General features: G+C 38.6%; 1 protein-coding gene across 1 annotated transcript; it reads left to right on the plus strand.

The window, feature by feature from the left end:
- The first annotated feature begins 9,624 nt into the window (after nt 1–9,624).
- On the plus strand, nt 9,625–15,898 carry LOC106944610 (uncharacterized). The gene is made up of 6 exons (XM_015027700.1): nt 9,625–9,928; nt 10,485–10,550; nt 11,121–11,486; nt 12,598–12,837; nt 14,269–14,368; nt 14,665–15,898. The coding sequence occupies exons 2-6, from the start codon at nt 10,499–10,501 to the stop codon at nt 14,723–14,725; spliced, it is 819 nt and encodes a 272-aa protein (XP_014883186.1). The 5' UTR covers nt 9,625–9,928; nt 10,485–10,498; the 3' UTR covers nt 14,726–15,898.
- Nucleotides 15,899–18,373: the final 2,475 nt, after the last annotated feature.

Consider the following 18,373-nt stretch of genomic DNA (forward strand, 5'->3'; position numbering starts at 1 on the left):
ACACTTCAAAATTAAAAATGGTTCATTTATGTTTTCACGTCCACCTGAATATGTAGTTGCGCCCCAGGTTGTGTTAATCCATTTGAGGAGGAAATAAATGACGATGCAAAAGTTAATTAGACTGTAACATGCGCAGTCCGCTGCTCAACCACTGCGGACTGCGAAGACTTAAAAACCGCTGGGAGTAACTCATCCAGCGGATTTAACAAATGGAGCCTTCTGGGTGCAAGTTACCCAGGAGAGCGGCGCTCTGGAGGAGCTGCAGACGTAACATCTGTCCGTTTCGTAGAAGCGAAATCACGCTAAATAAATAAATAAATAAATAAATAAATAAATAAATAAATAAATAATCCTGGTAAAAGCGCACACGGGACCGCACAGGGTAAAACACTCACAGAGTTCAGTTGATCTGTTTGGATCAGACAGATGCAACTGACTGATGAATTAGCGCAGATTTTTCTGCAGATGGGAACCAGGAGGAAGTGCGTTCAGACCCCAGCGGGTGAAGTGATGCTAATTTAAGTAAATTTGCTTAATTTAATTTATTAAAATTTATTGGGACCTCAGTCAGTGGTTTTTGTCACTACGGAGAAAAATGTAGATGCATTTATCTTCTTAAGTTGTGATGGGATCTGGATTCACGGTGAATATTAAATAAACCGCATAAAATGCGACTAAATAGCCGATGTTAATATGATTGTAATTTCACGGATAAAAATAGTACAGGACCGATTTTTTTTTTATGTTGTCGGTCAAGATAACGGATAACAAAAAAAAAGTCTAGCGCGACCTGCCGCCCTGACACCAACTCACACACATCTTCATTCATAGTCTTACGTGTAAATATTTTTTTCTTTTCTTGGACGTTTTGATGTTAGCTTGTCGATGTCTCAGTTTTATTCGCTGGGAAGATCAGTAAGCAGCTTGAGGTGACTCTGCTGCTCTCTAGTGGCGAGAAGCCGTAATGTTGGCTGGTAACAATCGGAATGCATTATGGGAGATGTAGTTTGTGTAGTCAATTCGTGCTCAAAACCTATTTTAAGTCAATCATCGGCCTATAAAATGCTGGGGCGGGCCACATAAAATGACATGGCGGGCCACATGTGGCCCGCAGGCCTTGAGTTTGACACAAAGGTGTGCCATCTTTCCTTCCGCATTCTTTGACCATCTTGTTTGTTTGGATTGTGATTCACAGCTAAACAACTAGCTTCTATTTTTATACTTGTACTTTAAGCTGAGAACCATGTTTCTACACTCCTTGGCAAGAAAATGGATAGATATTAGAATTGTCACCTATGCAGCACATAATGGCTTTTTAAACATAATACGTTGCCCTTCTTCATATTTAATAGCAGAATTAAGATGCTATTAAATGAAGAAATCATGCTTCAACCACAAACATGTTGAAAGAAAGCTATAACCAGTTCAATTTCCTTACCACAAGCCATGTTGAGGACACTGTAAGCTTGTGACAAAAGTGTTCTGAACAGATAAGGACAAAATAAAAATTTCTGGCCTATGTGCGTCATGCAATGTGTGAAGAAGTAGTAGTACTGCAAATCACGCAAAACGCAACATTGCCACCCATTTGGCTCCACTTACATTATGTTGCTCGGTAGAGCACTTCAGTAACAATACTGGAGGTTAAAGGGCTTGAGTGCAATGAGTGCACTGTCAAGTGTTTTGTATGTGGATCAAAAGCTAAAACTTTCAAAGACAACTCCCGCAAAGTAAATGTGCCAAGTTGAATTCACAGTGTGATCACAGTATTTTGAGCCACAGCCAATGTGGAATTTGATGCAGAAAATAAGCCTGAAAATTCTACCAGAGCTTGAAAATGACTTTCACTACATGTTGATGCCAAATAGAGATGAAACAAACTTTACATGCATAGGAGTTGTGACAAAAAAAAAAAAAAAAAAAAGGCCTCTACAACCTGAAATGAGCTTCGGTACAAACTCAGTTTGCAAATTCATGCAGAGAAGAAAAACCCCAGAGAAGTTCACAGCAACTGGTGCAACAAAAGTAATGATACATCGACAAACCTGTCTGTATTTCACAGAAAATATAATTAAGATGTCAGTACAAAGTAATACATTATTTTTTAGTGGAGAGAAAAGGAAGAAAACATAATCTGTGAAGTGCACAATACGTTTTAGGCTCCTTTCATACCACTCCAATGCAACCATTTTGCTTCAGAAGTCACCCAATTAGTAAACAGAGTCTTCCGGTCTTTAATCCTAAAATACGATATGAAACAGCATCATGCTGTTGGTATGCTTTTCTTCAGCAGACACAGCGCGGCTGAGTGAATGGACTGAGCTAAATGCAGGGTAATCCTGGTAGAAAGCCTGTTGGAGGCTGGAAAAGACTTGAGGCTTGGCCAGAAGTTCACCTTCTAGAACAAAGAGACTAAATATGCAGCCAGAACTAAGCTGTGTCACAATCTTTGGCAAGACTGAAAAACTTCTATTCAGTCTGTCTGAGATTGACCTATTTTTCAGTCACTTGAAGTGCAAAGGTGGTAGAGCGACGCATCCAAACCGTCTTCCGTCAGTAGCAGCAGAGAACCGACTCAGGGAAAATCAAAGGCATGCCATGTTTTAGATTTCAGTTTTAGCTAAAAACCATCTTTCCTTTTCCTTTAAATTGAAATTATGTACTTCTTTCTGTTGCTCCACTACATAAAGTCTCAGTAAATATATGCAAGTAAAAATGTGAAAAGGTTTAAGAGATATGAATCCTTTAGCGAGGTGTTTAGGGGATTATGTTTAGTGAAACAATAAACTGAATACATTTTATGTATCTTAAGGATTTATTGTTGTACGGTATTGCATGTTCAGGCTGGAAAGAGTCACCTGAACCAGTGGTGCCTTTTTACTGGCACATAAAACCATCTAAGAGACCTCTGTCCACTAAACTACATGATCGGTCTCACTGGACTTTTATTGCACAATCTTTAAAGAAGGAGAAGAAAAAAAATACAGCAAACCTCAGTTACTTGACTTAAGAGTTATAAACAAAAGGGTTAAATGCTTCAACCTTTTGTTGCATTTTCAAAGTCTAATGAGTCATGAGAACAACACCCATGAGTGATGTCGCAGTTTATTGCTGCGTTCAAGGGCTGTTGGAAATCTTTTCACAAATACTAGAAGACTGATTAAGAGTTGGGTAAAATTAAGAAAAAAAGTATACATCTTCATTTTCAATCTAACTTGAAATGCAATCCTTGGGTTGTAGGCCAGGTTGCCAACTGCTGTTGATGACAATAAAGCAGACTATATATATCACAGAAAGAAACAATTTGATATTTTGTTGCTGAGCTTCAGGTTTTTCTGTGTTGATCCAAAGAGAATGAAATTTTATCCCAACAATCGATCTCTCCAGCTTGAACAATTGTTTTTGTGTTTGTCCAAAGGTTTATATCTCTGATTCATCCAGAAAACCACATGTCAGATGCACAGCAGAGACTTAGAAGGAAAATTCAATTTTGTAGACATTTCTGCTTGGATGGCTGTTTTGTGGGATCTTTAGACAACAGCCAAATGTGTATTTAATAATTTGAAAATGTTGCTAATGATTACTTCAATTATTATCTGTCATGCATGAACAACATCCCTTAGCTAATGAACAAATTAAAATATAATTTACATTCCTAGAGATAATTTTCTTTGCTCATCTCACTGCAACAGTCACTTAAAAGGTGATATTTGTTTTGATATTATACTTTCTTTTCTTTTCTTTTTTTTTTTTTGCATTTTCTTGGCTCACAAACATGAAACACAGTGCAGTTAAAATATAACACTACTACTTTGGTTGAAAAAAAAAAGCCAGCTTATTATCCTCCTAATAATTTCTCCCGATCGTTTCCCTAATCCGTACTAATGCACCACTTGTCTAAAAAATTTAAATACAATTAATTTTCTTAAGATGAGCTTGGCTTTAATTTAATGCACAAAACAGTCAAAGGGTCCCATTTGTTTTACACATTAGGGAGAAAGAATGATTTCATGCATGTAGCAAGTGTTTTGGCACAATTCTGTAAACTTTAATTATTTCTTAACACCCATTTCTCATGCTGAATAATTATTTATAACTAAAAAGACATGTAAGGTGGCACAATTTTAACTTACAGGGCTTAGAGATGTAGCTGAAAAGTAGTTAGCTCTTTTTCTCTTTCAATTTTACATCACTTTGTTTTTTTATTGGGGATTTCTCCATTCAGTTCTCCTACAAATGGCCTGCCAATCCACTTATCGACCTCCTGCAGTATTTTTCCCCTCATTCATTCTCAACTCAGAGAAGGTACTCTACCTTTTTATTGCTCAAGACCATGGTTTGAGGTTTGGAGGTGTTGATTTTCATCCCAGCACGACTATCCACCATTTGACCGAGCCTTTGACAAGAGAACACGCTCTTGAAGTGGGCCAATTGGGTGTCAATTTTTATAAGAAATAGTATCAATCAGAGCAACATAAAAGTTGCAGGCCTGTAGGTGTCAAGGACTGGAGTACCTCTATTTGACTAAAATGTTCTCCAAATACAATGAAGACCGTGTCTACCATCACAAACATAAAGTACAAGATCTAATTTATGCAGCAGACCAACAATAGAGTATAAGAGACCCCTGATCTCGAGTGATTGTGCAAAAAAAAAAAATAAAATAAATAGTTAAAGGTCCTTCTCCAAGCCTTAAGAAATATAACTTATCTAAAAGTGAAATTATTGCGGTGTGATTTTGTTTAAACAAATATGCCTTAATGTGGGATATTTTTTCTCCCAACGAAAAAATGTAAGTTAGAATAAAAGTTTGTTTTATGTAAAACTTTCCATAGTAATAATTTACACTACTACAATAAAATACTGAATTAGGTTAAAGCTTTTAGTACATCATTTCCAGGGAATGCCTAGGAGAGCCAATCATTGTGAAAGTTGGGGAAAGTCAAGAGAAGTGTCATATATAGAACACTTCCTATATATGATTAATTGTCCTAGGCAATTTACCAGCAACTTACCAAGCACAAGTAGTAATTACTGTGTTTTAAAATGTCTGTACATCTTAAATTACCAATTGTTTCCCTGCAAATCGATGATGACATATTTCTACGTTGAAAATGGATTTCAGAGCCAGTAATTGACCCCCTGAAGGCATCACGTCCATCACTGGTTGGTTCACAGACAAGAATGTAGCCGCGCAGGTTTGGAAACCCGAACCGCGACTGTTTTATTTACGTGTCTGGAATATTTCAGCGGTCCAACCCTCACTTGTTCAGTGTATTTTTTTTTTTTTTTTTTCCCCACTGTAAACACTCTACCGAAACTACTCAGAGACTAGTATGGCTGTTTGATGGATACGACAGGAAGAAGAGAAGAAACCGATGCAGCAAATGATTTTTACCTGCCAGAGACAGACTGATGGAGAGCCAGGGTTTCATTTCGTCAGTCAGGCCAGTCTGTGGTCAAATAACAAACAAAACTACCTTAAATGCAAACGTTTGCGTTTTTAAAGGTTTAGCAGTCATTTGAACACAAAATGCATTTGGAGAAATCTAATCACAAATTCTGCTTTGTTTTCAACACAACACAAACAGCGTCTTTAAAATTTAGACGAGCCTATAAATGGCTGTATAACTCTTACCGAAATGCGTTCGTCCTTCTCTCATGTTGTTTTTACACCGATACGGCTTCTAATGCATTGCTTGCTTCCTAATATGACAACTTCCTGTGTCTACTTCACCTGTCACAGTCGAGTCACACCTGTGTCTTAAAGAGCCAGGACCCATTTACATAACTGACAGTGAAAGCATTCCTGGGAAACCCCTGCACTTAACAGACGGTGCGCTTAAGTTTTATTAGCTATCAAAACGATTTTCAAATCATTTTCCATGAGGTTTCAATGTGAATTTGTTTTTATTATTTAGGAAAAACCTTTCTTCTCTTGATTCAAATATCTCAATGATCAGGTAACAAAAGAGAAATATCTGGAAATCCTTGCTGTTGAATTTTAAGTTATATCAACATGATTTCTGCTTTAATTGAGTGTTGACGGTTTTCAGACGGTTTCATTTCTGACTGATCATCCAGATTTGAACCATGGTATTTTTACTAACCAGGCCTGTTTTGTTAAGACAACCTGTGATGCTGTTGTAGAAAGCTAAATTCAATCTTGGAGAAAGGATCCACAAAGCTGAATGTTTCATACTTTTTTACATAATTAGAAAACAAGATGTATGTGTTTTTATAAAAATAAATAAAAACTTTCTGCTTCAAACTTTGAGTGTGCTTTGTTGTTTCTTATTCTCTGACTGACTGCCAAACCAGCCACTCAAACATGAAGTGAAATAAAGCATGCTTGTAATTAAGAATGAACAATTCTAGATTAGAAAAAAAACAGGTGTTGGTATTATCTCTCAAATCATTACATTCATTGACTTTATTAACTTTTATTATTTAATGTTTGTATTTAAATGTTTGACTGGACCTTTCCCACCTTCTCATTTGAAACCTATTGCAACTTTTACTGTTTTAGAAAATATGTACAGACTAGTTGACCCAGCAACAAAAACTCATGTCTAGTTAGCCATAAGTTTTGTTTTATTTTGTTGTGTGCTTTCTCTGATATCGCTGATGCCATTGTAAGATGTAATGTAAGACTTTCTTTTATATTCTCTTACTAAATAGTTTCGTAAGTTTCAGAGATGTTTCAGACTCTTGGCAAACTTGGCAAACATTAATAATCACTCTTGCATTATATACACTTCCTCCATAGTTCACCGATTGAGTTAAGACAAATGATTAATAGCCCTCTTGGTCCATCCACACAAGCTTAGCATACTTTGACACCGACTTCAGGATGCTGATGTGAGCCGATGGCTATCACTTTGCACATGGCTGACATGCACCATAAATCATCCACTGACATTACTTGACAGAAGTAGCCACATGCGGTGTATCCATACATACGAGGAGAAGTACTGATGCCACAGTTTGTTTTATTTTTCATATCATTCAAGAAGACTCTACAGTTCATTATGGTTGAGTAGGGACACAAACAGAGCTTGCAATAAATATTTTTTGGTCTTTACTGCACATCCTCACCCTGCGTGAACTCCGGCTCTAGTATTCCTCAGAAAAAAATCTCAATTATAACATGGAAACGAGCGAGAAACTAGGCCAGCATGTGGCCAGCACTCAACAAATCCCCCTTTCTCTCTTTGCTCTTCCATATTCCTTTTAAAAAAGATTGCTTCCTTGTATAGCTGCATAAAAGAAATCAAGTTGCAATTGTCAGTGCATTATTAGTATTTGCAATATTTCAGTGCAGTGGATTGATTTGGTGTAGGTACAATGCATGCCAAGAATACATCTGGTAAGTTGGATGGATGCTAACTGCCCTCGATACCCACTCCAGATGTATGCCTCAGAGAAAATGTTCAGGGCACTGTAATTTTGGAAAATAAAGAACATTGGACAATTCAGGTTAATAGTAATTGTTTTTGACACTGTATTATTCAGCAAAACTATCATAATCACATGTTTTTCTGATGTTGTGCAAACCACTTCTGCTTTCTCTTGCTCTCACAAAAGTCACATTTTTTTACAAAGCTCATTTCTAACATTTATTCTTTACATGAGAGTTGCAAAAACTAAATAATTAAAGTAGCATTAACAAGAATAAAAGACAGATTGATAAAATCAAAGAAGATGTTACTCAAGGTTCCTAAGCTAATATTAAACAAAGCTGTTCTTGGACAACTGCACTTCTTTATCTCTCATCAAAGTTTCTCAGTTGTATTAATCTGGAGCTTCAGGTCAGGCCAGGGATAGCGGCGCTGACCACTTCCACGTAGTAGGTCCCTGCATCTCAGGGCTCAGCATCTCTGATTCAAAGCTGGGTGGCAGTAACCCTGAAATTGTTCCAAATGGCTGAAAATCCTCCAAGCCAAACTCCTAGGATGACTCATTCTTGGTTTCTATGTGTCACGGTAGAGACTCCAATTACAGTTAGCACTATAATTAGGATTTCACTACCAGTTTGAACATATACTGGTTGAATCTGGAACTGGACTGGTGTTTCCTCAGGGATATTCTCTTTTTCTCTTCGAGAGGAAGGAAGTGAAAATAGAGATTTCTGTTAATTAGGCTAAAGAAATTTTGACGCTGCCTCCCACTTGGTGCACAGTACCCACGACTTCTGGCCTCTGACAGCTTCAGGAATCCAGAATCTATATTTATGATAATCTTTCTACTTGTTATTTCTATATTTGTGTTCATCTTTCCCACTCTATGCTGGCAGTAATTCTTCCCAGCCAGCAGGTGGTGGTATTTTCATGTTAAGTTTGTTATTGAACAGTATAATGAGTTCAGAAACACGTGTACAGTATAATTACTGACATAGGCAGTATATCAGTGTTCATTTAATCATTCTTCATCCTGTTTGTTGTTTACAGAAAGCACTGCTGTTAAGTATTTTGTGTTATTTTATTACATCTGAGACACATTAAATATTTGTGCCCTTAGTATTTGTATGATTTGACTACTGATGTATTCTAAATCACGTTTTTTCATCTTTATTTGTAGTTTCACTTGTTTGGCATTGAAAGCAAAGTCAATTAAAGTGGCATACGCCTGTCAATCGTCAAAGAGTTTATCTATCTGCACAACTGTTACTTGGAAGCACAGTGGGAGCAGAACACACTCACTTGTACCGTGATGTGTTTGTGTGAACCAAAAAATTGAACATTGCTTAATTAGCATTTGGATTCTCTTTTCATATTTGTGATATCTGCTTGTATGAAGGCCAAAAGAGATTATGTCCTTTATCTGTTAGATTAGTGCCACCCACTGGATAATTCCTGCTAACTACACTCCTCTGTGGACAAAGAGCTCTGTGGGAGCCACAGCTGTGATTACTGTGATTATACATAAATCACATGTAAAATACTGAGGGATTTATGATCACTTTTACATCATTTTTTTATCTAAGCTGCAGGTTGTGCCTCCTATGGAGAGGAGCAGTTGCATTAATCTCTGAATACTTTATGCTTTTTTCGGATGTGTATAATGTATGCGTAGCTGGGTAAACAAGCTAGTTTGGTTGCTGTTGTAAAGCTCACAGGTTAAAGTGTTGCAATAAGATGAAATCAAATGACAATTTTTGTGTGATTCCCCTAAACTTTTCCCAGAGAACAAAACTGCAGGCATTTCCCTTTACATGCCTGGAGATATTTTTCAGTAACAATGATTGGAAGAAATAAGAATAGAATAAATCATGTCCTCTGGTGCTTCCGCTGTACAATATAAAGCCAACACAATGTATTGTGTCTGCAGCCATAAACGTTTTGTGAAGAATAAGAGGTCCAGAGTACAAAGATCACTTTGTCTTTTCCTCATCCAAAGCATACTTTCACATTTTATCTCTGTTTACAAACATTACAACACAAGTTTCATGAATGTCCGGAGCTGAACATCCTGCATTGTTGGAAGGACTGAATGTTGGGGAGCAGAGCTGTGGTCACAGGTCAGAGAGAGTAGGAGAGGGTGTGGAAGGGGGAATATATTTCTTTTTTTTTTACTGTTGAAAGTTTGCTTATGAAAACTACAAAGAAAAAGAAGGAAGGACTGGATATACAGAAACACTGGGGTGGAGTGAAAAGAGGAAGGAAGCAGGTTTAAAACCAGAGACGGCTGCAAAACACACACACTGACTGGACAGCAAACAAGCCAGTGAAGACGAGAGGAAGGTCGCAAACGTTTCTTTTTCTCTGTTTTTGAGAGAAATCATCTCCTATTATGTGACCAAAAGCGCTCCGGAGGTGCTTCATTTGGGGCCATAAATCTATTTTCAGTCTGAACCGTGCTCCTCTTAAACACTCCGAGAACACCAAGTGAAAACCTCCGCGGTCCTGTTCGCCTCATCTTTCCATTGGTAAGGTGAATCCTTCACTTGCCGGTTTTGTCAGGTTAAATTCTCTGTAAACGACAGGAGAAAATTCCTGGCTGTATTTAATGGGATGCAGGTTGTGTTCCTGAGCCGTTATCAGTGTTTTCCCTCCCTGCGTTTTGGTTGCTCACTGTGCTTCAGGGGTTCATGTTTTTTTTTTGTTTTTTCTATTTTAAATGAAAGTTTTTGGCAGCAGAATGGTCTCTGTTTTGTTCCAGCTCCTAATTTTTGTGCTGCACTTCTTTGGATTCTGCACACACACACACACACACATGCACACACACACACACATGCACACACACACACACAAAAGGAAATTCAGGGACGAAAAAGAAAGATGTACTGAGCATTTGTATTCTACTTGTTATGGTGGAGAACACTGCCTTAATTGTTTATATATTTTCTCTGGAGGTGATGTTATTATTTTTGCTGTTTTGGCTCCCCTGCTGCCTGAGTACAGAGGAAATGGCGAGCTACTGCTGCTGCTGCTGCTGCTGTTGAGGTTTTGGACAAACTCCCCTCTCTCTCTGCTTCCTTTCAGCACCAGCAGGTGTTATGGATCTGCAGTGTCTCCGACGCTGGAAAGTTTTGCCACTTCTTCTGTTGTGTAAGACTGTTTTTGTTCTAATAATCATCCGCATTATTTTTGATTGAACTTAACGAGCCACTCTAAGGCACTTTTTGAAAGTCTCTCTGCAGGATGAGGCAGCAGAATACTTTTGTCGTCATCAAAGAAAACAGAAGTGGAAAAACTTTAGATTCTGCACTCTTACGTAAACGCAGGACTTCTTGTTAGCTGCGTCTTGCGTTAGTAACCTCAGTTCTGTTATTTACATGTCCTCCACAGTCTGCTGATCAGGTCAAGACAAATGATTAATAGCTCTTGTAGTGCATGCATGCAGCCTTAACAGGATTTGACACAGACATCAGGACGCTGATGGCTATCAGATTGCACATGGATGACATGCACCGTAAATCATCGCCTGACGTTATGCGACAGACAGTATATGCCTTGCATCCATTCATATTTGCAGCATAAAGATCGATTCACTGCATCATAGCATGTTTTTTTTTTGTGTGTGTGTGTGAATGTTACTCTCCATGTAATAAGAAAAACAGACAAAAATAAAAGAGCTTGCAGTAACAACTTCTCCCCCTTCCCCCCTCTTGTTCTCAGTGCCAGGTGGATTTTGGTGTATGTCAGTTCACATCCTGAATGAGCAGCCTGTCCACGTAATCCCAGGCTCCAAGCTGGTTCTCACAGCTCGGATCGAGAAGGATCTCAGGGAAGAGATCTCCACGATAACGTGGACACGGGAGCCTGAAACCGGATATGATCGGACCAAAGTGACGCTGGCTACGTGTCCTGCCAAAAACCCAAAGTGTTCTGGTGGAAAGCCAGATGTGCAAGTGAGTTTGAAGCAGCAGGAGACGACACTTGAGATGAACGGATACAGCACAGAAGACAGGGGAGAGTACTCTGTGACTGTGACGGATCGCTCAGGAGCCAATACCACCGGACGCTGCATCGTCAGGGATTACGGTACAGTATGATGCGCGGCATTTAGAAAGTGACAATAGGGTGTGTGTTTTAAAAAAAATGATTATAGGTTTGCATCCCATATTTAACTAAATACATACAGTTCACATAAGGCCACATGTATCATAGTGAAGACAACAATCCAGATGTGAATGAAAGAAAACCTTCCACATGTGGGACATTTTTCCACTTATTTCATGTAACTCTAACATTCCCATGTGTTTTACATGCTTCTAAACGATAACATTTTAAAAAATTGTGGAAACTTGTTCCACATTTATTTACTTGTTACCACACCTAAAATATATTTCCAAATGTGTTTCACGTGTCAAAACGCATTTATTCTCTAAATATGAAACGAATGCAACCCTGGCTATTAAATACAATTAATATTTCTGACAAAACTGAAAGAAAATGTCATTGTCCTAAATTTTACGCTCTGCTCTATTTGTTATTTGCCATTTAAAGCCTGTAGATTACTTCATTTTGCACAGTCAGCGGCTACACTCTTTTATGAGAGTACGTCACATTTTCCCTGTCTTCAGAAAGGTCAGCAGATGTTGAAGCCATTAAGGTGCAACAGTTACTTGTGTTTTTGCATAAAAGCGGTTGAAGTGATAATTTGGACTTTCTGGTTTTGCATTCAGCGTACTCGATAGTGCTGTGAATTTCCCTTAACTTCAAATCAGAATTCGTTGTGTTCTTCTGAAAGTTGAATGTCTCGTTTAAAAATGTAACACTTGAAATTAAATTTCTCAGAGGCTTTGTTCTCCTGTTTCTCCTTTTTGCTTGTGTCTCTCCAGATGACTCCTCTCTCGCTGTAGCTTTCCAGCTTTCAGTTTTCCCTTCATCCCATTTTTTCTGACTTAATACCTCCCTCTCTGATCTCATTATTGGCTTTGAACCTGAGCCAGTCTCTCCTGACAGCATTAAATGTCTCTCAAGGTTCTTTGTCTTGGACCCTCTTTGACAGCGCGCACCATTATTCCTGCTCTATAGCAGAGAGAAACCCACAGCAGAGCACTTCGTACCTCCTGTTTCCATCTATCTCTCAGCTTTACCTACTTGCCTGTCATCATTTTTTGACCTCATCACAGTTTCCGTGTCTGTGCAGAGGCAGTTCATCATGTCTCCGTCAGCATCAACGTGTCTTACTCCTTGCTGGTTTGCCGCGAGGCGTGGGGGACAGACCCCAGCTTCAGCTGGCTGCACGAGAGAGCTGCCGTCACCCAGCAGGTGGGAAAAGTCTCCAAGGATGGACACATGCTGATTGTAACCATGACTCCCCTTTGTGGTCACTTCACCTGCATGGTTGGCAACAAGTTGGGATACAGCTCTGCCTCATACACTGCAGGTATGAGGATACGTTCACACACACGATGTGCTTCTCTGACCTTTCCGAATATTTAAATGCAGTTTGGATCAGTGAGAGTATTAGTTTTACTTCTGCACTAGTCAGATGTTTGACTTCAACAATGGGGTGTAGAATACATGGCTAATTATGATGGTCATTGCCTCTTTAATCGCTTTAAGAAATTAGATTTTAAACTTTAAGAAGTTTTTGATACGCTTAAAAATTCCTGTTAAATTAATATAAGTGGAGCATTTTTTAAAATTAGATTCTTATCCCCACATTTATTATGTAACCACACACAATTAGGAAGACAGCAAGTGATGCACATAAAAAAAAGGTTAAATCTCTCAAAGAATGGACAAAAATATCCTTCTCTACATAGCCATTTGGTAAATTAAAATGTTCTTGTGAAATCCATTTATTTCTGTAGCTCCACTATTATGTGAAAGGTATCGCATAGATAAATTAGACACCGACTGATCTCTTAACACCTATATTTCTATTAATCATAATAATTTTCCACTTACAGCTATTGAAAACAAATTTGAAATTATAAATCTCCAACAGTCTCATATCAGACCAGTAAAATAATATTTTTCAAAGAATAAAGTTGAGCTCAATGAAAAATATGTAAAGTATTCTAATTTACTGAATATGATGTATTTGTGCAAATTGAGATATTCTCACTATGCAGCTGAAATTACAGCAATAGACAGTGTTGATTCGCAGACGCTGAATACAAATACACGCCTCACTTGCCTTATTTATTCATTGTTTTATTACATTTCGAAATCTATATATGTCAATTTGTGTATTTTTCACAATAAATAACATTTTGTCTTGGTCTGGCACGTAAAATACCACCTGGTAGTCGCAAAGGGACCAGATGTAAAAAGCCTGAAATCATATGAATACTTTTCCGTGACACAAGATGTATAAAGAAATTGCTTTACAAAGTATTACTTTTACTTTTGTTACCTAAACAGGAAGATCACAGCGAATATAAATGTGTTTTGTTGTCTTGTTTAAAGTCGGCCTCTCTTTTGGCTTCATGGATTTTCCGACATCAGACTCCCTACCTCGTGTCTGTCTGAGCATCCTGGCTGCACTTTGTTCTCGCGTATTGTATCTCCTGTGCTGTTTTTCTGATAAAGGATTTTCCACAGTGTGATCAATAAATCACTGTCGCTGCTTGAGCTGCTGCCGCTTGCAAAGCCGCTAAACAGGCGAGACAAATGCAATTGTCTTCCAAAGAGCATGATGATCCAAAGGCTGTCTGGGCACTTTCTGTTATCTTCTTCTGTTTTCCCGAAGTCTACAGACTTGTTACAGTGAACCTTTCATGTGTTTTAGAGGAGACATGTCAGATGTCTTGTTTTGCTTTCCCTTTTCATTGTTTTTTTTTTCTTTCTTTCTTCCTGTGGCTCATAGCACCTTGTGAAAGCGAGGGCAGAGGGACGACGGCGGCTGTGGTTTGTCTTGTCCTCCTGCTGCTGGTGTGTGGAGGAGTGCTGGCGTTTCTCTTGTGGAGGTACAGTACCAAACACAAACATTATGTCAGACACAAATCTTATTTCAGGCTACGCTCTGAAGATAAAGCCAATGCTGCGAGAGAGAGAGAGGGAGAGAGAGAGAGAGAAAAAAAACAATAATAGCACAGGCAGAGTGAAACAGAAAAATACGACATGGCATCCTCCCACACGCTATGCAACATGACAGGCCAGGTTGCATCTGCTGACAAAACAATTGTCTTTTTTTTTTTTACTTGAGTCTGTTCACAGTTTGTCACTGCTGTTTGATCTAAATTGAACTTTTTTTTTTTTCCAGGAGGCGCAGGGAGACTAACATGGGAGAGAGGTTGTACGAACACACAGACGACACAATCTAAAAAAGATCAGAGCTGTTGCTAAAAAGTCTCAGAGGAGAACAGTGGACGGAGCCGCACAACGAGGGTGGAAACTTCCTGCCCTGTGAGCAGTGTGACCTCAAGCTGCACGGAAACAATGTGGAGAGTGAACTGCTTCCAGACAAATATAGAAAATACCTACAAGTGGACATTCGGCTCACAGTGCCTCCTCCTCTGCCTGAGAATGTTTTTTTGTTTAAGCGATGTTTAATTTGACTTCTTTATGTTTTGTGGTCAGTAAATTGCTTAAAAATGTATTACATGAAGTTTAACGATAATTTAAGTCTGAAAGAATAGGATGCTTGGATATTCATCTGTGCTTTGGTGAGATTTCCTCTCATTTGCTTTTATTTCCAGGGTTCACTATTCAGCTTACATGCACACACATTTAGAGCTAAGCAGCGAAAGCAATTGAAAAAGACTTAATTAAAAGCAGATCCAGCTCAAGGTCAAGTTGCTACACATTTATGAAAAGTCTGGAGAAGTCTGGAAATTGATTCGATCTTTTTTGTAAGTCAAGATAACTATGAAAAAGTAGTTACATTTAAACACTTATTGAGTTTTCTAAGGGATGAAGACGTATTTTGTAAAATGAAGTGCTTTTTAGAATAATTTGTGCTCAAAGTACAGGGCAGAGGGGCAGGAAGAGATTCAAAATCAAAACAAATCAACAGAAAGGATCAGAGTAAAGGATCACAAATTGTGCTTCAAAGAAACTTTGTGTGTGTGTGTGTATGTGTGTGTGTGTGTGTGTGTGTGTGGTGTGTGTGTGTGTGTGTGTGCATGTGTGTGTGTAGGTGTGGTGTGTGTGTGCGTGTGTGTGTGTGTTACAGATTTAAAATGTTAAGACTAGATGCCTAAAAAAGCTGTGACATAGCCCTTTACTAGGGCTCCAACATGCGTTGCGTTGTTAAAGATTTGTGAAATCTGAGGTAAATGTTTTGTCCTCAAACATCTCAAATGTTTTTTCTTTGTTTCTTTCTTTTGTTTTGTTTTTTTATTATTTCAAAAAATGTTGACATCTGAGTCAGGGGCTGGGTTGAGCAACCATAAAAAACGGATCCCTGATATGTTCATAAGCTAAGTATATGAAGCATTATCTCTGTTCAGACTTAATTAAATCATGACTCAGTTAACATAAGTTTCTGATACAATTTCTTATTGAAGCAACAGGGGGAAGGAGGCGGGAGGGGGGGTAGGAGGGGCTGCACCCTCACAATTTGCCAACACCTCAGCTGTCCCTGCCTTGAAGATTCAAAAGAAGAAATGGCACAAAAGCTCTACAAGGAAAACTGGTTTCATCCGTATTTGTCATGAGGTGGTGAGGTAGGTGGTGAGGAGAGAACGCTGAGACCCAGGTTATGGTGAAAAGATGATTTAATGAAGTGGCTCAACACGGTCCAGTCAGGCAGCACGGCAGGAACAATTAGCTCACAGCTAACAACCGGTAGCAACTGACAATGTGAATCTTGAGCTTAGCAAACCAGGACTGTACAGTTCTACTGGAAAGCAATAGACACGACGGACAACGACAAATTTAGACACGACGAGGATCCGACGAGGAACACAGACAACAGGTGGGTTTAAATACACACAGGGTAATTAAGGAAACGAGACACACCTGGGGATCAATCAACGGGGAGGACAGGACAGAGACTCACAGGGAAACAGGAAAACATAGAAAAACTCAAAAATAAACACACAATAACACGGATCTTGACAGTATTCAATCTGGAGAAACTCAGACAGAGAAAGAAAGCGATTAAAAAAGTTTAATGACAAAGTTCAAGTCCTTTGGAGTTCAGGCCCCGGCCGAGGACGTCGAGCTGGAACTTCGATAAGCTCGATAAACATTCCTGATGTTGCATAGGAATGTAATCCCCCCAGGGCCTATACTGGTGGTGGAGGTCGAAGAAGGATGTGCGCCTGAAGAGCCAGGAGCTGAAGGTGGAGATGGGGCGGAGGTGGGTTGATCGCAGCTGGTAAGCAGAGGAGGCCATGGATAAAGGTCCTTATCAACTGGAGCTTGATCGATGATTGGCCATGGCGTGTCTTGATCCAGCGCTGATAGGTCCAGGGTGATGAGGGGGAGGCACTGATTGATGAGGTAGGTGAGGCTAGAGAGTCTTCCAGATTGAATTTGCGCCAAAGCTTCATTTGGAAAAAATGAGGATTTATCTGCTGAACAAGAAAGCAAAGTTCAAACTACAGGGAACATAATGCAACTTTAAATAATAAAAAAATATATCTCTTTGTGATGGTACGTATAACTTGAATACATAATATATGCAATAAATAAATAAAAAAATGTGAAAAAGTTCAAAACTCAGAAAACATAAAATCTTACCAAGTATTTTTGGTTTAGTTTCTAGTCCATGTATCTTAGTACACTTGAGATAAGACAAAACTAACTTACAAGTAACTTTTCAAGAGTTGTTTTAAAAATTAATTAATGTTGGTGAGGAAGTACTTGTTCTAATGTCAGATTATTACATTTATAAGAAGGGAAAAATGTTTTATTAAAAGTGAAATAATAAAGTCAAATTAGATCAAAAATACCTGGTAAGATATTATGTTTTTGCAGTGAAAGGCTATTTTGTAGGGTATTTTGTAGTTTGTAAATGAATATACAAATTAGAAGTGCTTTATAGGGGTTGTGACAGACTTCCATGCAGAAAAAGTTTGTGGTGAAAGTTATTTTCAAACTTTATGGCAGGAGTCCTGAGTTTATTTTTTGCGTCCAACCCGCTATTGGCTGCGGCTCAATATTTTGTGATCACGCTGTGAATTCAGTTTTCATTTTATTTTCTGTCAGTTTTTGTTTTTGCTCCACAAACTGAACAAAACGTTCTTGGTGTAGATCTAGAAATGGCAGAGTTGTGTCCAAAAATAAGACTGGAGAAATTATCGTGCTCTGCCTTATTTTTGACAGTGCACTCAGTGCACTTAAGCCTTTTAACCTCCAGCATTGTTTCTGATGAGCTCCGAGAAGCCACATGAAGGAAGTGGAACCAGACAGGTCAAATGTGGGACACGATTTCTTGGGTGTGAGAGGAAAGTGGAACAAAAACAGCTGTCATCAAAGTTTTGAAATGGCTTTGGAGTTTTCCAAAGCCGAGTTATGTTTTATGAAAAGATGTTTTATAATTTAACAGGGAAGTTGCTGCATTCTCAGTAAGATCTCTATAATATTGCCAAACTTTAAACTGATGTGATAGATAAGATCTTCAGGTCCCTGAGGGTGTATCCTGGTGCTGAGCAGACAGTGATGAAATATTCTAAAAATCAGAAGAAAATGTGTGTTAATACAAATCTCAGCTTCAGAATGTGAGTCTGCTTCCGATCTGCAATAATTTCCAGTCAAAGAAATGGGACATACATCGGCAAAGTTTGCAAATGAAATGTTTAAGAAGCGAATTGTTACTTTAATGCACACTTCGGCTTTTTGTTAAATTCCAGTCTGCTACATTTCTAGTTGTGTTATATTTTTTTGTTTGTTTCTGTGCCTTTCTTTAGCTTCCCAGCAGGCTACATATGGAGCTGCAGGGGAAGCTCACATATGAGGTGGAGGTGAACCTAAAAGTTGCATAACCCAAGCTGGAGGTGTACCAAGATGTTTTATACAAAAAA

This window comes from Poecilia latipinna, unplaced genomic scaffold, assembly GCF_001443285.1.
Source record: "Poecilia latipinna isolate Pla-1442-1.1 unplaced genomic scaffold, P_latipinna-1.0 Scaffold105, whole genome shotgun sequence".
In the NCBI taxonomy this organism is placed as follows: domain Eukaryota; kingdom Metazoa; phylum Chordata; class Actinopteri; order Cyprinodontiformes; family Poeciliidae; genus Poecilia; species Poecilia latipinna.